General features: G+C 37.0%; 2 protein-coding genes across 2 annotated transcripts; both read left to right on the top strand.

Annotated features, from left to right (window-relative positions):
- Positions 1-4,447: 4,447 nt before the first annotated feature.
- Positions 4,448-10,241, top strand: LOC137953684 (pre-mRNA cleavage factor Im 25 kDa subunit 2-like). Its single transcript, XM_068801150.1, has 7 exons — positions 4,448-4,666; positions 5,853-5,898; positions 8,562-8,655; positions 8,776-8,849; positions 9,387-9,473; positions 9,548-9,658; positions 9,738-10,241. The coding sequence occupies exons 1-7, from the start codon at positions 4,545-4,547 to the stop codon at positions 9,807-9,809; spliced, it is 606 nt and encodes a 201-aa protein (XP_068657251.1). The 5' UTR covers positions 4,448-4,544; the 3' UTR covers positions 9,810-10,241.
- A 6,525-nt stretch (positions 10,242-16,766) lies between these two features.
- On the top strand, positions 16,767-20,039 carry LOC137953284 (receptor-like protein kinase 7). Its single transcript, XM_068800608.1, has 2 exons — positions 16,767-19,353; positions 19,480-20,039. The coding sequence occupies exons 1-2, from the start codon at positions 16,803-16,805 to the stop codon at positions 19,869-19,871; spliced, it is 2,943 nt and encodes a 980-aa protein (XP_068656709.1). The 5' UTR covers positions 16,767-16,802; the 3' UTR covers positions 19,872-20,039.
- The last annotated feature ends 5,788 nt before the right edge of the window (positions 20,040-25,827 follow it).

The following is a 25,827-nucleotide window of genomic DNA, read 5'->3' as shown; positions in this document are numbered from 1 at the left end:
TTTTTGTTAGTGTACACAATGTAAAGTACTGTATAAATTACTTGTTTGCACAATGGAAAGTGAGGTATAAAGTGTAGATAAATTATTTATTAAATAAAATATTTTAATATATCTGATTTTTAGAAAATTAAATTAATATTAGTTAATAAATAAAATATATTAAATATAATAACTAAATAAACGCTTACTTTTATATAATTAAAATTTTAATTTTGTAATATCTAAATATGAAATAATTATATAAACATCGTACTACACAGCATACTACACAAACATCGTAATAATAAAAATAAAAATAATATAAATATTACTAAATCACTTATTTAATATAAAAAAAATTACAATTGTATATACAAAAATATAACACACAAATTATTTGTCAAATTATCCTTTTTTAGCCTTTTTTTTGTCAAATTAGAAGTTGGGGTTTAAGGTTAAGAGTTCGGGGTAAAGTTGATTTCTTATAAATATAGCTCGAGGTTAGATTTAGTGTTTAGAAACTCCACTTGACCCAAACATTAAACACAACTAAAATTATTTTAAAAGGAACGAAAGAAAATAACAATAAATTATTAATTTTAATTATTCTTTATAATTAAAATATAAATTTGGGAAGTAATTAAATACTAAGTATTGCATAATGAAAAAGTCCAAAATATGAATATAAAATCAAAAACAGAAAAACGAGATTATAAAAAAATAAAACGTGTGTTGCATTGAGTTACTGTAGCTCATCTTCCTAGCTCAGCGAGGGGAACGAATAACGGAGGTTGCTATTAGGTTCTTCCTGAACTATGGATCGAGTCACCCTTCTTTCTTCTCTTTCCTCCATATTGAATCTTGACGTTGGAAGAGGATTATTGTTTCTTGAACGTGGAATGATGGAAATAGGAATGGAATGATTGAGCTTTGAAGGAAGTTCGACTTGGACCTCTGAGGGAGAATCTCACTTGTTTAATTCTAATTTCTCAATACTTACTTTCCTTCACCTTGACGTCCCCATAAATAGGGTTGAGGACGGAAATACAAATTAGACCCATGGGTCAATTGGTTCATGCCATATTACATCTAAACCAAACCAAACCAAATGGAATTACATTAAACCAAACCAAATAGAATTACATCTAAACCAAACCAAACCAAATGGTAATTTTAGCCCCATTGGCTACTGATACAGAAAGGCATGTCTATTGCTAGACTACTAACCTAAGTTGTTCGGTCACTAGCTGACTGATGAAATTATGTGTACTGCCAAAGTCAACTAAAGCAAGTAAGTGTAGATGATGTAATTGGGCTTTAACTTGCATGGTATTAGAATTGCATAGACTAGTCATGGCATGAAGTGAAATCTCTGGACCCTCTTGGTCTGTCTCCACAATCTCCTCGTCTAGTAGTATGTCCTCACAATCCTCCCATAGACATATACTGAATAATCTTTTGCATAGGTGACCCTGGACATACTGTTCATCACAGTTAAAACAAAGGCCCTTGGCCTTTCTCTGATCCATTTCTTGTATGTTTAGTTTTTTTAAGGAGCTGGTGGAGTAGAGTTAGAACTGTCTGGACGGGGTGTTGCACTGGCTCCAGAACGTGGAGACCCATAATATGGTGTTGGCGCAGTGGCATTGTGCCTTCCTGCCCAAGCTGGTTTTTCTGACCAGTGAATCCTTCAGAACACGTTGCTTATGCTCAATTGACCTGGCTAAATCCATAGTGTGGTCCAAATCTGTAGGACCATGTAATTCAACTTCCAGGCACAAAACTTATGTCAAACCAGCAGTAAAGATGTGAACATACTGGGTGTGACTAACAAACTCATTAGTGCAGGCCAAACGTTCCTGGAAGGTCTTTTGATACACCTCTAGTGATCCAGTCTGCTTATAATTAATTAATTCGCCCAATGGATTGCTACTAGATGGAGGACCAAACCTCATTATGCATGATTGTCTAAAGGTTGCCCAATCATGAACCAATTGGTCATTTCGGAATTGGTGGTACCATAGGAGCGCTTCATCGAGCATGTGGTAGTCGGCCAAATAAACCTTCTCATCTACAAGTGTTTTTTGATGATAAAAGAATTGATCACACTTGGTTAACCAAATCAAGATGTCCTTAGACCCATCGTATGTAAGCAAATCGAGTTTTAAATACCCAGGAACCTTATTTGGTCCCTGAGCGGTAGGCCCCATATGGGGGATTGTTATGGCGCATTAGTGGTGGTGGAGGAGGTGGTGGGGTGGTAGTGATGGTGGTCAGCCGAGGGAGAGTAGGCTGCCAGCGGTTGTGCTCGTATACCACTGTCATCTTGTCACCGAAGGAGGGCTTGGATGGCGGCATCCATGGATTTGATGGTTTCACATAGGTCAGTTGTGGTTTGACACACTTCTTCCAGGGATTGAGCTTGAACGTCTATCCTCTGGCGATTATCTTCAACTAATTGCCTCAAATCTTCAGGGGAAGAGGAATCCCCCAGGGTAAACCTGGCTCTGATACCAAGATGTTAGGTTCTTCCCGAGCCATGGATCGAGTCACCCTTATTTCCTCTCTTCCCTCCATATTGAATCTTGACTCTGGAAGAAGACTCTTGTTTCTTAAACGTGGAATGATGGAAATAGGAATGGAATTATTGAACTTTGAAGGAAGCTCGACCTGGACCTCAGAGGGAGAATCTGACCTAGACCTCTGAGGGAGAATCTGACCCGTTTAATTCTAATTTCTCAATACTTACTTTCCTTCACCTTGACGTCCCCATAAATAGGGTTGAGGACGAAAATACAAATTAGACCTATGGGTCAATTGGTTCATGTCATATTACATTTAAACCAAATCAAACCAAACCAAATGGAATTACATTAAAAGTAAATTGACATAATTTAATTCCTATACATGTGGATAACTCGTGATGCTATGGAGTCTATAACAGTTGCAGCGAGTGGAACGAATAACGGAGGTTGCAGAGAGGGGAGAGAAGTCGTCGGTGCAGGGGACGACGAGAGGAAAAGAGTCGAGCACCGGGGAGAGGTTGTAGAGGGGGCAACTGAAATCACCGAAGGACGCGAGTGAGAAAGGAGTCGGAGGGGTTGCAGAGAGAGGAGAAAAGTCGTCAAAGGTCATCGGTGTTGGGGACGGCGAGAGGAAGGGAGTCGAGCACCGGAGATGGGTCGCACAAAGGGCAATTGAAATTGCTGAAGGTCAGTCACGAGCGAGAGAGAATTTTTTTTTTCTTTGAAGCGCTCGTTCGACAGAGCTTCCTTCCCGATAGCCTGAGCCCAATGTAATTGAGAGAGGGAAAGTGAATTCAGAGCTCGACCCCTCTGAATTCACTTTCCCTCCCATTATGCCTAAAACAAAGGAAAGTGAAATATATTTGTATTTTACTTTCCCCTTGCACTTACACTGCGCACTAACAACTTTTGGCATATTTTACCCAGCATAAGTGAAATACATTTCACTTACACTGGGCACTAATAAGAGAGAAAAATCTTTTTTTTTGTTTTTTGTCAAAGATTTAATGTTACCAAACAAAAAAATATAACTCTCTTGTATTTTCTTATCTTTTATGTGGGTTCCAAACAGGCCCTTGGGAGACAGAGATTTGTTTTAAATTTTTATGAGTTTTGCCTTGAATTTGCATTTAACTTGGGCAAGAAGTGTCAAAAGCAAAGTCATTTGTCAACCTTTGGCTTCACTATCTAGGAATCTCAATCTAAATTGGGTACTTTACCTGGTTAGAAGTACTTGTGCCTAGAGAAAATTGTTGTTGGCGGCACATGAGATGCCTTAGATTTGAATGTGGTAATGTATAGACCGATTAATAATTTTTATTTATTTCCTTAGAAAATGAATCAAAAGTGATTTTGCTAGTAAAACACGAATAGGATTTTATACTCAAGGTTTCTTGAAAATGTATATCTCGGAAAAAATATTTTTAACTTTTCCTTGGATATATATCAAGGAATGTCCCTTCATTTCCTTGAAAGAGATGTCGATGGAAAAACAATAGAGAGAGATACTTTTCCTCTCCTTAAATATTTATTTAACTAGAGATATCGATAATAGAGGTAAATGAGGCCAAAATCGAGTTAAACCTCCCTTGTGATCCAATTTTTTTTGGAATTTTTTATTAATTATATAATATAATTTATTTTATTGAATTAATAATTAATAAAAACAAAAACCAACCTAAATTTCAATAATAAATCTAGAATTAAAAGAAATTGATTTTATGCCATTGAATTCAATTTTAGTGCAACTAACTTAGATGGTCTACACGAATGTTCCTAATCCAGGAAATAAAGGTTGATTAAATTACAGAAATGCCACCTGTTAACGCGAAAAGAGAGTGCCACTGCCGCTCGCTCCCGCAGCCCGACTTTCTCTCTCCTCTGTAGCTGCATATTAATTAGTAAGTTCTCTGACTTTTGCTGTTTCTTCTTCTGTCCCTCTTCTCTTCCTTTCCTCCCTTTCCTTCCTTCTCCGGTCTCTGACTGAACTCCGTGGCAGTTTGCTGAAGAGGAGTCTGAAGGAGCTTCAGGGAGGAGATAATGGTGGCTACGTCGCCGTTGGTGAGTGTATACCCTCTTTCAAGCTATACTTTCGGGACCAAAGAGCCGAAAATGGAAAAGGACACTTCGGTGGCGGATCGTCTCGCCCGAATGAAAGTCAAGTGAGTCAATCTGAAAGAATAAAATCCATAGATTGTGAATGAGAGTTAAAAACGTTTTCTTTGTCTTTGTCTGGTTGTTGTTTGAAGCTGAAATGTTCTAAGACGTTGAGCAATTTCTAGTAGGGTTGTCTTTCTACAGACTTACAATGCTGTGACTGCTGTTCCGTCTTTGAGCATTGAAGAAAAACATTAAGTTCCTGATATACTTGTGTTTTTTGTTACTTTCTTTATCTGATCTTATAATCTCTCTGATCGTTCCGGAATTTTACTTGCCTTTTGACTGTTGGCAACATTTAGGGTATGTTTCAGACCTTAGCCAGTGTCTTCTCTTCTTCCGTTTTATTTCTTTTTATTGATATTGACATAACTTACGATGCTCTGTGAAGATCAAATTTAATTCATCTTTTTTATATTAACCTCTACAGGAATTTTCTTTCTCTAAACTCAGATATCCGTCCTAGGCCTAGAAGTCGATTAATGTACCCTTCTGACACGCATTATTTTAACGCCGGAATAGCAAATCTATTTGAGATTTCTCTCTCAATCTAATGCCTGCTACTAACATTAAAAAATAATATCTAATGTTAGTGACAAAAGTATGTAAGTGAGGGGGAATCTTTAGCTGACTGGTGCAGAAAAATGGTGGGGAGGAGAGGGGCAGTGGACTTCTTCATCACAGATCCTGTCTGTGACTTTAGAGGAAGGTGGAGTAAGGGGGCTGCGCCACTCTCCTGCCATTTTTCTTCTGAATCAACAGGGGCCTTTGCCCTTCCTTGTTTCTGCATTGCATTGGGGAGGGACCTGTATGCCCCGCACTCCTCTCACATTTCTTCTGAATCAACAGGGGAGGGGCCTGATCCTTGGCTGACCTGTCCCTTTTTGCGGTTAAACCACATATTGGAGCTGTCCCTGATCCTTGGCTGACCTGTCCCTTTTTGCCGTTAAACCACATATTGGAGCTGCGTCAGCCGGTTATTTACCTGAATCCTGGTTTTTGCTTTTTGGACCTGGAAGAGGGACTGGGTCCAGTTGACCATGGGGGTGGTGGGCTTATATTGGTGTGTTTGAACTTTGGTTTTGGCACTTTGATACCAGTTTGTCTTGCTTGTTATCAGCATCACAGTTCTTAGTTTCCTTCATATTTATGATGTTAATGTTAATTTTTTAAAAAAATTGGGATTATCAGCTATATGAAGGAGGGTATGCGGACAAGTGTGGAAGCAATTCTACTGGTTAGTGCTTCATTCTTGCCACTACTTCACTATTTTAGCTCTTCATGTTTCGGAAGTCTCTCCCAAGAGATGCGTTTTGGATGATAAACATGACTTTGCTTACTTTTGGTACCACAAGTACATGTTGGTTTTATTTGATAATCATGGCTTCTCTTGGTACAATTTGTTGTTGTTGTTTCCCCATTGAGCTTTTAAAAAAAAATAGTTAGACATATATTTTTTGTTAAGGAATAGTTCCACATGGATTAGTGAGTACAAAGATCTTGAGTTTATTAGTTGGGAAAAAAACTTCTTAAGATGGCTAGTCATTTTGGGATGGGCCTTGGACCCAACTTCACATTTTTATTTCCCTCCAAGGTAGTTTATGGACTCCTTTGGTGGCACAAATCTAGTCTTCGCCCAAATGAGAAGCTGTCAAAAAAATTAAATGTTATGCTGAAATTTTTTTTTGGGAAAGATTAATTTTGATTGGAAGGTAGAAAATAAATTTGTCTTGAAGTGCATAAGATGAATGACCTAAGCACTTGGTTATTTCAGTACATTGTTTTAGCTATATGTACATCATTCAATTGGCAATTCTCTTTTGGATTTGTTGTTTCTGTCCTCAGTTACCTTTGTTAAGGAATAGTCCCACATGGATTAGTGAGTAATAAGATCTTGAGTTTATTAGTTAGAAAAGAGGTTTCCTAAGTTGGCTAGTCATTTTGGGATGGACTTTAGACCCAACTTTACATTGTATCAGAACAGGTATTCATATGTGGGTTTGCACCTGAACTATACACTTGTAGAGCCACAGAAGAGGGCTTACACCTAAACTATCCACTTGTAGAGCCACAAAAGAGGGCATACAGTTAAACTATCCACTTGTAGAGCACAAAAGAGGGCCTACACTTAAAACTGCGTACACCTAAGTTATCTACTTTTAGAACTACAAAAGAGGGCCTATATGTGAGGGGGAGTGTTAAGGAATAATCCCACATGGATTAGTGAGTAAAAAGATCTTGAGTTTATTAGATGGGAAAGAGGTTTCCTAAGTTGGTTAGTCATTTTGGGATGGGCCTTGGACCCAACTTTACAACCTTTATTCTGTGTAACTTGTGTGTGTTTTGGATTGATTGCATTTGCTTCGTATGTCTTACTGACTAATTTTTAGGAGCTAACGGAAGCATGTTTATGCTTTTAAATCTTCCATTTGTTGTGAGACATAGCTAATATTTCCTATGTGGTTTCTCTCCTTAATAGAAAGGAAAAGACCAAGGGTTTTTTGTTTGAAAATTTTTCATTTTTAAAGTCTTATTGTCAGCATGAAAAATGATCTGTATGAGAAACAGAAATTGATAAAATCTAGTCACAGGCCAAGTCTTTTTTGGTTTCCTTTTGAACAAATATCTGGAGTTTTTACCAGGAACAGGAAGATTTTTATGTTTAGACAAATTTCTTGGAATTTTTACAAGGAATCGGAAGCTTATTGCCTTTTCTTTATGTTTATATATTAGACTCGTGGTAACTTTACTCAAAATGAGAAGACAAGATAGAATTGTCGACAAATATGGGTGCCTCTTGACTGTAATTGACACTTGTAAGAAGTACAAGTTGTATCCAGTAATCTGTTGATAGTGAGTCGACCAAGAATTGTCCAAGAATATGGGTGCCTCTTGACTGTAATTGACACTCGTAAGAAGTACAAGATGTGTCCAGTAATCTGTTTGGTAGTGAGTGGTCCAAGAGATAGCTTGCTGTCCATAAATTGTAGAGATCGGTTCAAGACTTCATTTCAAGGTTACGTGATAGTCTGGTTCTAACGTATCATTTATGGATGCAAATCTTGATAACAATTCATAGGAAATATAGATTTTTTTATCTTATTGTTTATTAATACATAATATACATTGGGTTGATTTGTGATATGCGTGATATGTTTACCATGATATCATAGTTTATCGTGGCTTGTTGATACATGATAAATAAAAATCTGCTGATTGAATGCAATTACCTAAATCATATTTTGTATATATTTTTTTGTTAATTTAGTATTTATTTCCTTGTTTATCAAGTTCAAGTTAAAGAAAAGGCCGTTTTAATTGCTATGTTTGTTTTACAGGAAAGAGTAATCGTTTTTTTTGTTTTAAGTAGGAGCAATTCGTGAATTTAAAGTATTGATTGCACTTTATATGTTTTTTTGCTGGACAAAATATCTCTCTGCATGATCTTAAAAAAAAAAAAAAACTCTGTATGTTATACGCACGTCTATGCATACTGAATAAATTCTCTCATCTGGGTTTACTACCGTCGTAGTTCAGTGTGACATAATTTTGTGCCTCTTATTTATCATAACATTCTAAGTTTAGATGGCAAATCTAAGATACTCCTTTTCTTATCTTTTTGAGAAGGGTAAGATACATCTTTTCATCTTTCAAAGATCTATCAATATTTGTATTTGTGACATATTATGTAATCCAGTATATATTATATTTACTAATTTGTTATATCTTTTTCTATTTCTAATGAAATCCATTTATCTTGTTGTCTGCCAATGATTTCAATCATGGTTTTAGTTCAATCACATAGCTTAGCATGAGTAACACCTAAAGTTTTCTGCTTTACTTTTCATTGGACTATTTGCCTCTAATGATCTAAAAATTTGTTTCTAATGAATATTTTAGGTTCAGGAGCATAACCATCCTCACATACTTCTTCTTCAAATCGGGAATACATTCTGCAAACTCCCTGGTGGACGTCTAAAACCTGGAGAGAATGGTCAGCATCTTTTAGCAATTAGTTGAAACAAATCACTTTCCTGATTGATCTTAAGAACTATACTTTTGAGGATGTGGTTTAACTCTTCGACTATTCTGATACATCGGCTGTAATTTCCAGAAATTGAGGGCTTGAAACGAAAACTTTCTAGCAAACTTGCGGCTAATCAACATAGCCTCCGGCCAGATTGGCAGGTAATACTTGGGATTATTTTGTGGGCTGTGAATCGTCTGGGTCTCAATTAGTCTTTAGTGTAGTACTTGTAACCTGTATACCTATATGATGTTAGTCACTTTCTTGGGAATGTATTGTCACTAGTGAGTCTTTTGGACGCTCATTGCATCTGTAGGTCGATAGTTTGGACCTTTTGGGGCATATTTGAAAAAAAAATATTTGAAGAAAATATGAATGAAGTAATGATTCTATATCCCATTTTATTAATTCTAGTTTTTTTATACTTTTCAAAATTTCGGATACAGGCATTATATATTTCCCCCCCATAGAATGATAACGATTTTTGGCTGAATTCTTTACCATTGGGAGGTTATGCAATTCATTAGGTTTAAATTACTAGATAATTACGGTACATGCAATTCAATAATTGCTGATTGGTTTGCTCTGCTCACCACCAATTGGAACACTGAGGTATTTCTTTGTAACAATTAATTGGGAGGATGATAAAGCCCTCCATGCTTTTTCAGAGAAACCTTAACTGTTGCTGTTTCCTGCAGATAGGAGAATCCGTAGCTATCTGGTGGAGGCCAAACTTTGAAACCATAATGTACCCATACTGCCCTCCTCATATCACGAAGCCGAAGGTAAATGATGTTTTGAGGTTCTTTAAAATTTGTGTGAAGGACTTGTTTTATTTGATTTGTTATTCTGTATCCAGGAGTGCAAGAAGCTTTTCCTTGTTCACTTGTCAGAACGGGAGTATTTTGCTGTTCCAAAGAACTTGAAACTGCTTGCTGTACCATTGTTTGAACTCTACGATAATGTCCAGGTAATCTAGCCTTTTTCTTTTTTCCTTTGTAAATGTAAATGTTTTTTCCCTTTGGAGTTTGAGTAAGTCTCTCTTGCAGAGATATGGACCAGTTATCTCCACTATCCCCCAGCAGCTATCCAGATTTCAGTTCAACATGATCAACTCGTAAACGAAATTCAAAGTGATCCCATGGATACATATTTGGCCAACTAACTGAAGTTTTGAAGTTATGCTGGCAGAAACCAATATAATTACAACTGATCTGCCTTAATTCATATAATGACATCATCTTTATCTCTCTTTGTACTTGGATAGGGTAGTAGTATGAGGATTGATTTCATATTCTGTTACACAACTTGGTAGGTGTAAGTTACTAGTAACACATTAGCTAGCTGAAGCTGATAGAACTTGTGGTTGTGACATGGTAACAGTGTGGAATCATGTATTAGTAGTATTTATGTGGGTCTGATTTGTTCATGTCATTCTTAACCTCTGTTAAACTTGGTGTAAGATTTTGTAGTTGGGTCTGGCTGGTCAGATATTGGAAGTTTGTAGCAGTTTGTGCATGCATTTTCATGTATACTTCAAGAAATTAGAGAAAGGATTTGTCTTGGTCTTTTCGGTTGTTGGGAGGAGTTCCATTTGGCCACTCGTGCCCTAAAATATTTAACCGGAATGTGCCCTAAAGTGTCTATGACTAAGTATTCATACATGCATCACCTTTTTGACTCAACCAAATTTATAGTCTCTTTTTCCATCATCTTTAGAAATCTTCCCTACTTCAATATCGGATGCATTGAATCAAAAACGACTGTCGACAAAAGTCTTCGAACGTCTCAATCTTTCTACCGAAGCAGCATCTGTTTTTCCAGGAAAAGTCCAGCAGCATCTCTTCAACCGACGTTATGAAAGATAGGAGGCGCGTTCTCATCTTTATTTCCGCACAAAGATCCATATATCTGAACCCTTGTGTGGAGTCTTACGAGTTCTCAAAGACCAGAAACTTTCCTCATATCCCGTCAAAGTACGTCGAATCTCTCGTTCTCTCTACGTGGAGGGAGAAGTTCCAAATGGGAAATGAATCATCGGCTGTCAAGGAAACGCACCCAATAATTGAAGTACACAGATAGGAAGCAGAAAGACCTCCAAGAACGCCATGAATCTCATGGGAGAGAAAAGGAAAGGAAAAAAGTCGCTAAGAGTAATTTAACCAGTCGGATTTCCGACCACTCCTTGCATCGACAACCAAGTCAATGATCTCATCCAAAGTAAAAGAAGGAAGAAAAAGGGCAGCATCGGGGATTGAAAATCATCTTAGCCATTAGTGGAGCAGTCACCTCTTCAAGCTATATACTTCAATTATGCAGTTTGTGGGACCTCTGGATCCAAAAGCTAGTTTTCATTGCAGACTTTTTCCTCTACCGATGCTGTCTCCGTTGTTTAAATGTGGACTGGTTTGTTTTGACTCGGTGACAGTGGAGGTGGTAGCGAATCCAAACTTGAAACCTTTTCTTTTTAATCTTTTGATATGATCTACCCACTTTTGTCTGGATTTCAGGTCTTTTCCTCACCGGTTCATCGATTCATTGGATACTGACTTTCGTCACCCAAGCTGGTAATCAGGGAATTATTTCAAGCAGTCAAAACGGGAGTTCTTCGCTGATGTTTTACTCTCTTCTGCTTCTAGAATCCAGATCATTAAAGCTCACAAACAGTTTAAACAGTCATCGATCACTTCCAATGAGAAACAAATGTTAGATTATTTTTATCCTAATCGCGTTACATCAACTGTTTTTATTTAAGAAATCTTTGTCTATCTTTATCATGTCTTGTAGACTATGTCACAAAGTCTTATTATCTAATGAATATTTTACAGCAGATTTGTCTCTTACTGTTGGACTTGATTTGGATGATACTCCCTGCAGTCTTTTAAGTCTCAGATAATTTAAACGAGGGTGTCGATTTGGCTTTCTCTAAGAAGAGGGTAAGCACTCTTTTCCCATATTAAACAAGAACAACATTATTTTATATAGTTTTAAAAAAACTAGTTTTAACTTTAATAAAAACTTGTGCTTGTCAATAGGAAAGCTTTGTACTGAGCATAATGATAAGACCTGATCTGCTTAATTCTAAAATTTTATTTTTCTATTACTCTTTTAAAGTCTTTTACATGATTCTCGTGGAGAACAATTTGAAAGTCTTTTACCTGATTCTCGTGGAGAACATAGGGTGGATCATAGTTTCAGCATTCAGAATACGTCCAAAGGGATCTCCAGGCGAAGAGTTTCAGGTGTGGCAGTCTCTCTTTTGGAAAACGATATCATCAGGACTCGTGTTTCAGCCGAAACCCATTGAATGAAGGCTTCAATATCCAACGAATACCAGGGTTTCTCTGGAAATATTACTGAAATCCCATGAAAGCGTAATACAGGTGTTGCAGGAAATTTAGGCTCTCTGCCGTGAGCTTAGGGGAGTGAAAGCTTCTCACGGGGGACGAGGCCAGTTCATTGTACAGAGATGGAAAAAAACGGGAGAGGAAGCTTTTTTCGAGAGATCCGATCACACGGATGCATGGGGAGATGAAAAAGATGAAAAGCAAAAGAAGGATGGATAATGGGACTTGGTTCCCGACAATCAAAGATCTCATTCACAAGAGAACAAGAAAAAGAAAGACGAAAAGCAAATTAGACCAACTTGGGAAGAAGCTAAACGAAAGACGGAACTGGTGATTTGCATGGTCAACTTTTTACGGCAACGAGGGCGGCTGGGCCCACGCCCATCATCATCTTTTAAGGTGGAGAAGTGGGACCCTTGTATGCTCCGCCTCTCCATGATTGGTGAAGCTGGGTGGAAGTAGACAAAAATGTGGATTCGGTCTGAGTTGACTCAATCTAGCAATTGCACCTTCTATTTGCAACCATACCTACAACAATTATACCACATGAGTTTCATGAGTCACCCCTCTATTATTTGTGAGTCAAGAGTATTTTTCGTCGACTCGCCCTGAGTTTAGCTTTGGACATGGTACATTAAAGAATGGATGGCATGTGTATGGTATTTTCGCCCCAAGTTTGGTCACCGGTACATGAGACATGTAACGCATACTAATTGATATATACATCGGCCTTCTAGATGAAATAATTGCCATATTTTGAGATAAAATAAAATAAAAACTATTAAAAAATTTAATCTTATATTTTAATAGTAATTAGATAATAGCAATTATTCTTCTTATAAACAAAGGTAAGTCTCTATGGCTTCTAGAAGATTTTGTTGACTCATCGAATTGACTCGTTACTCAATTGAGTTCTTCTATTCCGGTCGAATCCCTTCTAATTCGCCCCAAGTTCGGTCACCGGAACTCGAGTTGGATTCAAGTCGGAGAACAATTTCATTCCAATGTGACTAACTTCTAGATGAAGACTAAGTGACAAAGTCCACCTGCAATGTATCATATTTAATTTTTTATTTGATTAAATAGGGCAACTAATCCTTATCGTAGTCACCTGCTGATATAAAAACATATCAAGTTACTTTTGCAATCGTGCAACTCATAGCTGGCCTTTTCTTTATTTTATGTCAACCTATTTTTATAATATACTTTAAATAAATATTATTTAAATCAGAAAAAAAAATTGGACTAGGCAAGTTGAATTATAGGGAGGGACGACTCACCCCTTTTTTAACTCGGGAGTAAGACTCATGTCTTGACTCGGAAAATCTTGAGTGAGAGAGTGGTTAGTAACAATTGGAAGTAGGGTGGCATCGAGCCGAGCCGAGCCCGAACCTGCCTATATTCAATCTGAGCCTGATTTAAATATTTCGAGTTAAGCTTCGAGCCGAGCCTCGTCTCGAGCCTAAAATTGTTATCGAGCTCGAGCTTCAACATACATTTAAAACTTTTTAAAAAATATATATCAAATAAATTGTATATAAAATTATGCATACATTTTACATTAAATTGGGCATAGCCTATATATATAATACATGTATAAAATTGGGCATGACCTCTACTTAAAAATGAGCATAATCTATGTATATAATACCTGTATAAAATTAAACATGACCTCTACTTAAAATTGGGCATAATCTATATACATAATACCTGCATAAACACTCCATAAAATTGTCTATACATTCCATAAACACTCCATAAAATTGTTTATACATTCTGTATACTCCATAAAATAGTCTAAACACTCCATACACTGCATAACATTATGAATAAACTCCATACAATAATCAAACGCAACAAAATTAAATAAAATATCACTATCAATTTATAATCACCCAAATAAAAACTATAAATCCATTATAAATTTACAAACTATAGTTGTTTCTCTTCATGCTAGAAAATAATATACGTCCATGCATGAGCAAAATCTCCACCTATCACAAAAACAAAAAAATAAAATTAGTTATTATCAGATAAAAAAATACGTTTCCACTACTAGTTACTTAATGTCGTTAAAAATATTAAAATTACCATGATGAGAAAAACATGAAAAATCATGTAGCTAGTAGCATTATCTCTACACTCTTCTTCTCAGGCTGTAATCATAAAAAAAAAATTAATAAATAAAACTAAAAAATAACTAAAAAATATCATAATAAATAATTAATCAAAGAAATTCACCTTTTGATTTTTCTTTACACCGTGAAGAGCTCGGACCCAATCACTGCCACAAATTAAAGCTTGAAGTGTATTTGGTGCCAAGGAAGAACGATACGAGTCTATTACTTTACCACCAACACTAAATATAGACTCTGAAGCTATTTGTGGATATGGGGATTACATGGATGTCTGCTGCCATCTTAGATAATACTCAAAATTTCATATGATTCACTTTCCATCATTCTAAAACTTCAAAATCATATTGTGAAGTTCACTCACAACTATATACACCTTCTTCAAAATAAATTTTCAATTCTAACCTTGGTGAATTAACTACATCCACTTGTTTCACATAATTCATTAACTTTAACCAACCATGAACTTGAAGAAGGCCTACGATTTGTGGAAGCAATCTCTTCATTTCTAATATCCACATTATATAAGGATACATATTCATCGTAGATCTCATATAAGGTGCATCGAACTAAATTTATATTCATTATAGCTTCCTCCTTAGAATATATCTCTGGAAAACACATTTCGATAAACCTTAATTTGACCCTAGGATCCAAAACTGAAGAACAACCATCAATAAACTGCATTCACCCTAGTACTTCTCAAATTTCTCTTTCATTCTACTAACCATAGTCCTAATGAAAACATTTTTATTTGTATAATGAAAATTCAGAACTTCTTTTACCCTATCTACCTCACTAAGGTACAAATTAGAAGAAAGATAATCACTCCCAGAAATTATATTAGTAAGTGCATTAAAAACTTTTAGAATCTCACACACCATGTCAACCTTTTTCCATTCATCAAGACTTGGCAAACAATCTTAAGTTAGTTCTCTAACTTTAAATTTAGAGAATGTATCTTTGAATTTTAATGCAGAAGACAACATGTCATAAGTGGAGTTCCAACGAGTTGGACAATCAATAACCGACCTTTTTTCACCAAGTTCTAGTTGTTGTACAATTTCAGAAAAAGTGTGAAGTCTAGCCTCAGACAGATTTATGAATTTGACACTTTTACACACATTATCAATGATATCCTTAATCTGAACAAGACCATCTTGGACTAATAAGTTCAAAATATGAGCACAACAATGAACATGAAACAACTTTCCACCACAAACCATTTTTTTTTCCTTGAAAAATCTTCTTTCAAAACTCTCATACAAACATCATTATATGCAACATTACCAACTGAAATACTAAAAACTTTATTTTCGATCTCCCACTCTTTCAAACACTTGTAAATAACATCTGCTATATCAATGCCACGAGGAGGAGGAAGAATAGGCACAAAACTCAAGACTCGTTTTTGTAACTTCCAATTACTGTTAATAAAATGCCCAATAATAACCATGTATTCAATCTTTTGATTTTGGGACTTCAAAAAATCCGTGGTAAGACTAATCTTGTTAATCTCTTTTAAAAAAAAAATTCAATTTCCTTTTCTCTGCCTCATACACCTCCATACACTCCTTCTTAATGGTCTTAAGGGATTTTCTTATTTATTTATATTTTTCAAAAAAATATAATAAAAAAATAAGTAACACCTTTTTAACCACATGAGTTTCGTGACTCACCCCTCTATTATTTGTGAGTCAAGAGTACTCGACTCGCCCTGAGTTTAGCTTTCGGACATGGTACATTAAAGAATGGATGACATATGTATGGTATTTTTGCCCCAAGTTTGGTCACGGGTATATGAGACATGTAACATATACTAATCGATATATACATCGACCTTCTAGATGAAGGCTAACCGACAAAGTCCACCTATTGGTATATGTTTGGTACATTTTAAAACTAGTTGCCATATTTTGAAATAAAATAAAAAAAATTAAAAAATTTAACCTTATATTTTAATAGTAATTATTCTTCTTATAAACAAAGTTAAGTCTATATGGCTTCTAGAAGATGTTGATAATATTTTGACTCATCGAATTGACTCGTTACTCAATTGAGTTCTTTCATTCCCGTCGAATCCCTTCTAATTCGCCCCAAGTTCGGTCACCGGTAACAATTGGAAGCAGGTGCGTGTGCTGGCGCATATCCGAAAAACTTCCCTGGAGGAAAGAGAAACCATTTTTTAATTCGAAAGCTAAACTAACCTGGCTTTTTTATATCTTCTTTGGGATTTCCGTTTACTTTCTCCTTGGATCATTTGCTCAGAATTTCAGAGATTAAAGACAGAGATTCAGTATTTTCTGCCGCTGGGGCCGCCGGAGTTATGGCCCACGTAGTGGAGTGACAATCATCTGGTCAACCGCGGCGGCCGGAAGCTTCCGCGCCCTTTTTAGTTTCAACGCTCTCCACTCAACCTTCTTTCCCTTCCCATAAATGAAAAACTGAATTTTTTTGCTCCGGAAGCGTGACGCAATCACACGTAGGCGGAAAGGCGGGTGGGACCAAGAGAGGAGGACTTGGTGTCTCCTTATATTAGCCGACTTTCAGACTTTCTTCGTCGGCGTTGCTTCCTCCCATTCTCTCCTCTCTTCCCAGAGGCAAAGACGAAACTGACTCTGTTCCAACCGATATGCCTCTCTCGGCCACGAAACACTGTTCTATACTTCTCTCTTCTCTGTTTTTCTTTTTTGTGATCGGCTTTGTGAGATGCGCTGACGACGAGATTCGGATCCTTCTCGATTTGAAATCCGGTATACGGAGCTCAAATGAGACTCTATTCGAAACGTGGAGAGAGGGCTCTTCGCCTTGCAATTTCGTCGGCGTTTCGTGCAATTCGGCGGGGTCGGTTACGGAGATCGATTTGAGGAGACGAGGTATCTCCGGCTTGCTGCGGGTGGATGCAGTGTGCAAGCTTCCTTCGCTTCAGAAGCTTTCTATGGGGTATAATTTCTTGTCGGGAAATCTCAGATCAGATATAAGGAATTGCAGTAATTTGCTATACTTCGACCTCTCTTTCAATGGATTTTATGGTACCCTCCCGGATCTTTCCTCTCTGACGAAGTTGCAGGTGTTGAATCTATCTAAAAACGGATTCACCGGTCCCTTCCCCTGGAGCTCGCTCAAAGGTTTAACCGATCTCACAGAGTTGATTCTCGGCGATAATCCCTACGATAAAACTGGTTTTCCTGACGAGATTTTGGGTCTTAAGAATTTGTCGTCCATCTACTTCAACAACTGTAGTTTTGAAGGGAAAATCCCGCCTGCAATTGGAGAAATGACGGAGCTCGTGCGTTTGGAGCTCTCCACCAATACTATATCCGGGGGAATTCCGGAGGGGTTGACCAAGCTGACGAAGCTCAGAACGCTTGAGCTGTACGAGAATCAGTTCACCGGAGCGTTGCCAAATGGGTTCAGTAACCTCATTAATCTTGAATATTTTGATGCATCGACGAATCAGCTTGAAGGCGATCTACAACAGCTCAAGAGCTTGACCAAACTCGTCTCCCTGCAGCTCTTTAATAATCAGTTCACCGGCGAGATTCCAGCCGAATTAGGGGATTTCAAGGCCTTGGTAAATCTTTCTCTTTATAGTAACAAGCTCTCCGGACCTTTGCCTCAAAAGCTGGGGAGCTGGGCGGAATTCGATTTCATCGACGTCTCAGACAACATTTTGACAGGTCCCATCCCCCCAGACATGTGCAAGAGAGGCACCATGACGAGATTGTTGATGCTCGATAACCAGTTCACCGGCCAAATTCCAGCCAGCTACGCAAATTGCCCGACTTTGATCCGTTTCAGAGTAAACAACAACAAGCTCTCCGGCTCGGTCCCCGCCCAATTATGGGGATTACCAAAAGCCGAAATAATCGACCTCGCCGGCAACGACTTCGAAGGACCTGTAACGTCCCATGTCCAAACCGCCGTAACTCTTGGCAACTTGTATATAGCGAACAACAGGTTTTCTGGCCAACTCCCTCCAGAAATTTCTAAAGCTACTTCACTGGTTTCTATAGATGCAAGGTCGAATCAGTTTTCCGGCGAAATTCCTCCGGAGATTGGAGAACTAAAGAAGCTTAGCGGCCTCTACTTGCAGAATAATTTGCTCTCCGCCAAAATTCCTGACGAATTAGCTTCTTGTGTGTCGCTCAATGAGATTGACCTCTCGGTCAATTCTCTTTCCGGAGACGTCCCCGCGAGTTTGTCCTCTCTCAGGTCTCTAAATTCGTTAAATCTCTCCCACAACCGTCTCTCCGGTCGCATTCCTGCAAGTCTCTCGACTCTGAGGTTGAGCCTCCTCGACCTTTCCAACAACAGGTTGTCTGGTCCAATTCCCAACGCGCTAGAAATGGGGGCTTACGAACGAAGCTTCGACGGCAATCCCGACCTCTGCAGTAAAGCCGAGAGCAAATTTCGGCCGTGCCGATCAGATTCCGTCAAGTCCGGCGAGCTACGCACTTTGCTGTCATGTTTCCTTGCGGGATTGGCAGTCTTGGTTGCTTGTCTCGCCTGTTACATCTACTTGAAGAAACGTAAAAGCGACCTCAACCGTTCTTTCAAAGAAGATTCCTGGGATTTAAAATCTTTCCAAGTGCTGACCTTCACCGAGCAAGAGATCCTGAACTCGATCAAACAGGAGAATCTGATCGGCTCAGGCGGGTCGGGGAACGTTTACAGAGTAGTTCTCCCCAGCGGGAAAGAGCTCGCGGTGAAGCACATATGGAACGTGAAAGCCAACGGCCCGAAAAGCAGCTCGCCGATGCTAGCAAAGAGGCCGGCAAAGTCTCCAGAGCTGGACGCGGAGGTGGGGGCACTGAGCGCCATCCGGCACGTTAACGTGGTGAAGATTTACTGCAGCATCACGAGCGAGGACTCGAGCTTGCTGGTGTACGAGTACCTCCCCAACGGGAGCCTGTGGGATCGAATGCATAAGAGCGGGAAGGTGGAGCTGGATTGGATGACACGATACGAAATCGCGATCGGGGCAGCGAAAGGGCTTGAATATCTGCATCACGGATGCGAGCGGCCAATAATTCACCGAGACGTGAAGTCGAGCAATATTCTCTTGGACGAGTTCTTCAAGCCTCGGATTGCCGACTTTGGACTCGCCAAGATCGTGCAATCCAACGCCGGCAAGGACTCCACCCATGTCATCGCCGGCACCCTCGGGTACATTGCCCCAGGTAAGAGCAATTAGGTTCTTTTTACTAATCTGCCAAAAGCAATTCGAATATCTGGTATAATTTGTAGTTGGTTAATGGTGAGCAAGTAATGTTAATAATGGAGGTATAAAAAATGGTGCGTTGCAGAGTACGGGTACACGTACAAGGTGAACGAGAAGAGCGACGTATACAGCTTTGGGGTGGTACTGATGGAGCTGATAACCGGCAAGAAGCCAATCGAGCCGGAATTCGGGGAGAACATGGACATAGTATGGTGGATATCGAGCAGGATGACGAGCAGAGAGAGTATAATGGGAGCGGTGGATCCGAGGATACCTGAATCACAATGGGAGGAAGCAATGAAGATGCTACGAATAGCAGTGCTATGCACGGCGAGACTGCCGGCGTTGAGACCGTCGATGAGGACGGTGGTTCAAATGCTGGAAGATGCGGAGCCGTGCAAATCGGTGAAGATAGTGGTAAAAGAGGAGGGGAAAGAAGCGGAGAAGGGGAAGCGGATGAGCCCCGCCCGACACTAACGTGTGCTAGCGACCCACTGAGTTAACGGCTGGTGAAGGAAATTATGTAGTTTCGAGTTGACTCGTTGAAGGATCGGGTTGTAACGAGTTTGTCACGTAATGTACAGAAGTTTGGGGTACCCATGTAACATATGAAAATTTCCAGTATAATCTATTAAGGGAGAGAGCTTGGAGGTATGCTAGAGTATGTTATAAACCAAATATTTAGAGTATATTTGTTATTGGACACCACTTGTTAGGTCCCACAAAAGTAAACCTAAGGGGAGGGGAGAGGAACCAGGTTCATGAACATAAGGATTTATGTGAAAACAATTTAGCACACATTTATGTGAAGATGGGCTCAAGCCCACATGACCAAGGAAGACCCACTCATCCAAGTGTGTTAGAAGACGGGTTCAAACCCATATGACCAAGGAAGACCACATATCCAAGAGATGTAGAAGATGAGCTTAAGGCCCATAGATCAAGGAGAAGACCCATATAGTAATGGCAGAATGATAAATAAAGACTCAACTCTTAGAGATAGCATTGAAGTAATTACTATTGTAGTTTCATTAATATATAAATTGAACTTCAGGGGAAGGGTTAGGATATCAGTCCACAAACTCTTATTCCTCCTGTTTTCTCTTAATGAGTATTTTTCTTTTCTCATAACAGAATTGATTTTCAGGATTCATGCTTATTTTTTTATAGTTGCTCCAACTTTGTTTTTTAATTTGTTTTTCTTCCCGTTGGAGCCCGGGATCGATTTACCAGTTTCTTGGCTCATGCGTCTGTACCGGCTTCTGAAATGGTGTTTCTTATCTAAATACAGAATCACATTATTCAATCGGCTCCAATTCCTAACTCCAAGATTTTCAATGGTTTTGATATTTTCCCTCACTTCTTTTCTCTACAACTCTCTCCCAAACCCAACCTTTAATTGAAGGACTTTTTACCAAATTACCCGTTTTAAAAAACTTATTTCGATAAACTTATTTCCAATTCTTCACTTTGAACTTATTTTGAAAAATACCCAACTTTGACCGACCGGTCTACTGTACATGTATACAGTCAAAGGTGACATGTAAGCTTTGACTGGTTACGATCATTAGATACAAATCAGATTTACATATTTATAAGGGAGTTTATCCTATTTAAATTCAAATTACAAATCTTTAAATCTTAATCATAAAATCCCCTTATCTTATTAGTTGCTGCCCTTATCTTCATATATATTTTATCTTCAACACAACCATCTCTTCTTTCGCTCATTGGATTATTTCCTCCATCGAGAATACTGATTGCTGCTGATATTCCATAATTCATGCTCTTCTCTTGCCATCTAATTGTTGCCTTTGCTCTCGTGGTTGTCCCGCGCTCCTCGGGATCCAACGCCACACGGAAGAAGATGCATATATCTTGATTAAAAGTCTTACTAAGTTAGGAAGCTCTGGATTAAACCCGAAACGAGTCTATTTTGTTCCACTTGGGTTAACCCAATGGGTTGGGTGAACTCGGTCCTGGTCTGTTTGCCTTGGTCTTCTCATCCTCGTCTCCTGATTCTGTTGCTTGTGTCTGACTGGATTATTATTTTGAGGTATTGGCAACTTATTCTTTAATCAACATATTATTTGGTGCACAACCTTCTGATGGACTCGAAGTAGATTATTTTATGGGTAGTTGTATTTTCATTATTTGGTACGTGTTATAGGGTTGAGGCCCATTTCTATTGTTGCTATTGTGTCTCTTTGGTTGAGACATTATTATGGAAGAAAGACTTTTCCGTTGTTGATTGTTGTCAACACTGGTTATTCTGATGAAGAAAAAAATCACATGGGGGCCCCAAATTTTTATCTTTAGGGTGATTACCCCTTGCCCCCCCTTAATTGGCATTTATTACTCCCACCATTAGAGAATCGATGTCCTATGGAGGAACACGGTGATGGATGAGATTTATTACACTTCTGTGCAAAGCTTATAGACTCACTACCTATAGAAGATAGGAGTGTGCCCAACATCCAACAAGAGTTTTTTGACTGGAGTATGAAGCGATATCTTACGACTAGGAGTGATTTTACTCTTACTTATATTGTGCCAGTTGGGCCTCTTGGAATAGACCACTAGCTTGAAGGAGAGTGTTAGAAGATATAGTGGACTGCCATTTTGTATAGGAAGATCCTATACACCATTTGCAGCAAGATGGGCGTTCGTGATGATCTCGCATCCCTAGTTTGAGGGGGACTGTTGGAATATGGGCCCAAACCCACACAACCAAGGAAGGCCCACACATCCAAGTGTGTTAGAAGATGGGTTCAACCCCTTAAGACCATAGAAGACCCCCACATCCAAAAGATGTAGAAGATGGGTTCAAGGCCCACAAAACAAGGAGAAGACCCGTATAGTGATGGTAGAATGGTAAATAAAAAATCATATAATAGAGATAACATTAATGTAATTAGTCAAAGTTCTAGGGGCATAATTATAATATTGTAGTTTCATTATAAATTGTGCTTCAGGGGGGTGGGTTAGGACATAAGTTCACAATCTCTTCTTCCTCCTATTTTCTTCCAATGAGTACCTTTTTTTTTCCTCTATGAGCTAAATCCATGGAGTCTTGAAAATCAACGACATTTAACACTTAATAGCCTAGTGTAATAATATCAATATCCAAATTCAATTATTTGTCACCAGTCGCTTCACTACAATTTGTGGAGGGAAATGGGCCGCTCCCTGATCGGAAGAGAGAGGGGAATAATTGGCTTTGAAATTCAGTGGGCCTCTATTTAATAAGTTGTCATTCGGGTACTTGGCCCATCTTTTTTTGGATCTTGACTTTCATATTAAAGACACAAAAAAGGGCCTCTACTAATCCCTCAAATAAAAATTAGGAATTTTACCAAAATACGGGTTTGAAACAACTTACTTATGAAAATAATGAAGACCTCAAATTATTTACAAAACTACCGAACTTTGACCGGTCCACTATATATGTAGACAGTCAAAGGTGACATGTAAGCTTTGAATGCTTACGCATCGCCCCGTCATCAGAACGGTACTGTAGATGAACAAAGAGGTTGCCACGTCATTATTATTGACATGTCATCTGCCATGTCATTACATGACAAAATTTTGAATAAATGTAAAAAAAAGTAAAATACACTTTTTATTACCTTATATCTAAGATAAAAAATTATTAAAATTTTAATAAACAATTAAAAAAATAACTCTTACTTATTTAACACCATTTAATATCAATTAAAATATTTATTAATTTTAAAAAATTATCGTTATACTTTTTATTACTTTATATTTTAAAAAATAAAACAAAATAAGTAAAATATTAGATTTAAAATATTTATAAAAAAAAAATCTTACTCTTAAGTTTATCCACATATTATAGATTTAAAATATTTATAAATTTTAAAAATATACAAAAAGTTATTTTAGAGTTTAAAAATACAATTTATTTGTATACTTTTTATCACCTTATTTAAAAAATAATAATATTTACAAATTTAAATATTTATAAATAGAAAAAATCTAGCTCTTACCCATTTATTATGGATTTAAAATATTTATAAACTAAAAAAATATACAAAAAAATTTTTAGAGTTTAAAAATACATTTTATTTGTATACTTTTATCACCTTATATAAATAATAATAATATTTAGAAATTTAAAAATATTTATAAATAGAAAAAATCTAGCTCTTAATCATTTATTATGGATTTAAAAAATTTATAAATTTAAAAAATCTTACTCTTAAGTTTTACCCATATATTATCGATTTAAAATATTTATAAACTAAAAAAATATACAAAAAAATATTTTAGAGTTTAAAAATACAATTTATTTGTATACTTTTATCACCTTATTTAAAAAATAATAATATTTAGAAATTTAAAATATTTATAAATAGAAAAAATCTAACTCTTATTACTATGGATTTAAAATATTTAAAAATAAAAAAATAAAAAAAAATATTTTAGAGTTTAAAAATAAAATTAATTTGTATACTTTTTATGACCTTATTTTCTAAATAATAAATTATTAAAAAATACATTAGTTAATTAAAAATCTTACAACACCTTTGATTATTAATTTAAAATATTTATTAACTAAAAAAATATGAATATTTAAAAATATGATTGAAACATTGAACCAAAAAATATTAAATTTTGGTCAAGGTACAAATGAAAGTAAATGTTATACAATGACGTCAAAGAGATCGTTAATGGGAGCCATGGCATCCCAACATATTTGATATAGCTTCAAAAGATTGAAATTACATTTCTTGAACAAGTTATAATAGCACACCCAATTTTTCTAACAACCTTCATAGAAGACGAACCAAATAGACTCAAGCTGTAAAGCAAACCCAACATAAAATTTATTTAGCAAGATAAAATTATGCATTCAACAAGTTTAAAGGTTATCTCAAGCTCAACAGCCAAAGGTACACCTAGCTCATTCATCACCATAATGCTCCTTTTCCTCGTCATCAGAGTCATCCTTCTGCCAAGTAGTTTCATCAATAAGAGAAAAATTAAAATCTCCCTGTAACTCTCATTTGATATCATTGCATGACTCCGTGTATAATCTACAAAGCCATTCTGGTCTGTCTCCGAGTCTATCCACCCATTACCGATCTGTACACAGTTTTCAATCTTTTTTTCTTAATTTGAAAGCTCTAAATATGATCAATGGAAAATCGTATATTAATAAATAATTTTACATCAAAATATCAAAGAATATTAAAATTCTCATTCCACTCTTTTGTCTGATTATATTAATAAATAATTTTACATCAAAATATCAAAGAATATTAAAATTCTCATTCCACCCTAAACCTTAAACTCAACCTAGTTTGAACTGGACCCAACCTACTCTTAATCAGATTCTCTACCCATCCCTAGGGACACATGGAAACTCAATCAAATATAGACAAAAAAAAATACCATGTGGTGGTTATGTATAACACCCGAATCTCCTCACCGCATGACAAAATCATTCCATAACACTTCAAAATTATTCAACGACATTCTACAACATTTAAAAATTAATCGACCTAATTCTATAACAGATGACCAGTCCTAACAATGCAAAAACACACCTTAAGTCCAAATTCACCGAACATCCCTGGTAGAGCCCCATATGACTTCCGAGTCACTACGAACCGTACCTCGTCAGTGATGGGGGTCGGGCTTCTATGGCTAATGGACGCCCATGCAGGCAACTCAGCCTAGTTTGAATTAGACCCAGCCTACTCTTAATCAGATTTTCTACCCATCCCTAGGGACACATGGAAACTCAATAAAACATAGACAACCCACTTTCCATACCCAACCTACTATTAATCAGAATTTGTACCCATCCTAGTAACTAGGGCAAACATAATAAAACAAAAACAAAATAAAAAAAACCCATGTGGTGGATATTTATAATACCCAAAGCTCCTCACCACATGGAATGATCATTCCATGACACTTCAAATTTATTTAACAACAACTAGCAACTAAAAATCCTGCAAATCTTATCTCAATAGAGTAAAATGCAACTTCATAAATCAGAAAATTAAACGAAATTAACTAAAATTAAACTAGCAACTTTAGAAAATACAACAAATTATACAGAAAATCTATAAACTAAAATTAAACTTTACAATAATTTTAATTTATCTGCAATTGACAGAAATTTCATTAATATAAAATAAAAAATTAAACAGTAAATCACAAAAAAATACAGTAATTAAACACCTAAATTCAAATCAACATTATAATTAAACACAATAATTAGATTCAATTAACAAACACCCTAAAAATCACCCTGCTAAATCGGCTTCTGAAATTCAAATTGGGGTTTGGAGGGTGAGTAGGGCTTCAGTTTTGAGAGAAGGGACAGCGAGAGAGTGAAATAATAGGGTATTAAGAGAGTGGCGCAGAGAGGAAATTATAGGGTTCGGTTTTGAGAGGG

Source organism: Aristolochia californica, unplaced genomic scaffold, assembly GCF_029961685.1.
Source record: "Aristolochia californica isolate CCGP_79_NKW_82.1479 unplaced genomic scaffold, dmAriCali1.0.hap1 SCAF_16, whole genome shotgun sequence".
NCBI lineage: Eukaryota > Viridiplantae > Streptophyta > Magnoliopsida > Piperales > Aristolochiaceae > Aristolochia > Aristolochia californica.
Note: the sequence above shows the minus strand (reverse complement) of the source record. Positions and strands in the feature narration are given on the sequence as shown.

Bases quoted from the DNA above. Each gene is read 5' to 3' on its own strand.
- LOC137953684 (XM_068801150.1), top strand. From the start codon at position 4,545: ATGGTGGCTACGTCGCCGTTGGTGAGTGTATACCCTCTTTCAAGCTAT. The intron at 4,667-5,852 runs GTGAGTCAATCT...TGGGATTATCAG, and splicing joins CTCGCCCGAATGAAAGTCAA to CTATATGAAGGAGGGTATGC. The intron at 8,850-9,386 runs GTAATACTTGGG...TGTTTCCTGCAG, and splicing joins GCCTCCGGCCAGATTGGCAG to ATAGGAGAATCCGTAGCTAT.
- LOC137953284 (XM_068800608.1), top strand. From the start codon at position 16,803: ATGCCTCTCTCGGCCACGAAACACTGTTCTATACTTCTCTCTTCTCTG. The intron at 19,354-19,479 runs GTAAGAGCAATT...GGTGCGTTGCAG, and splicing joins CCTCGGGTACATTGCCCCAG to AGTACGGGTACACGTACAAG.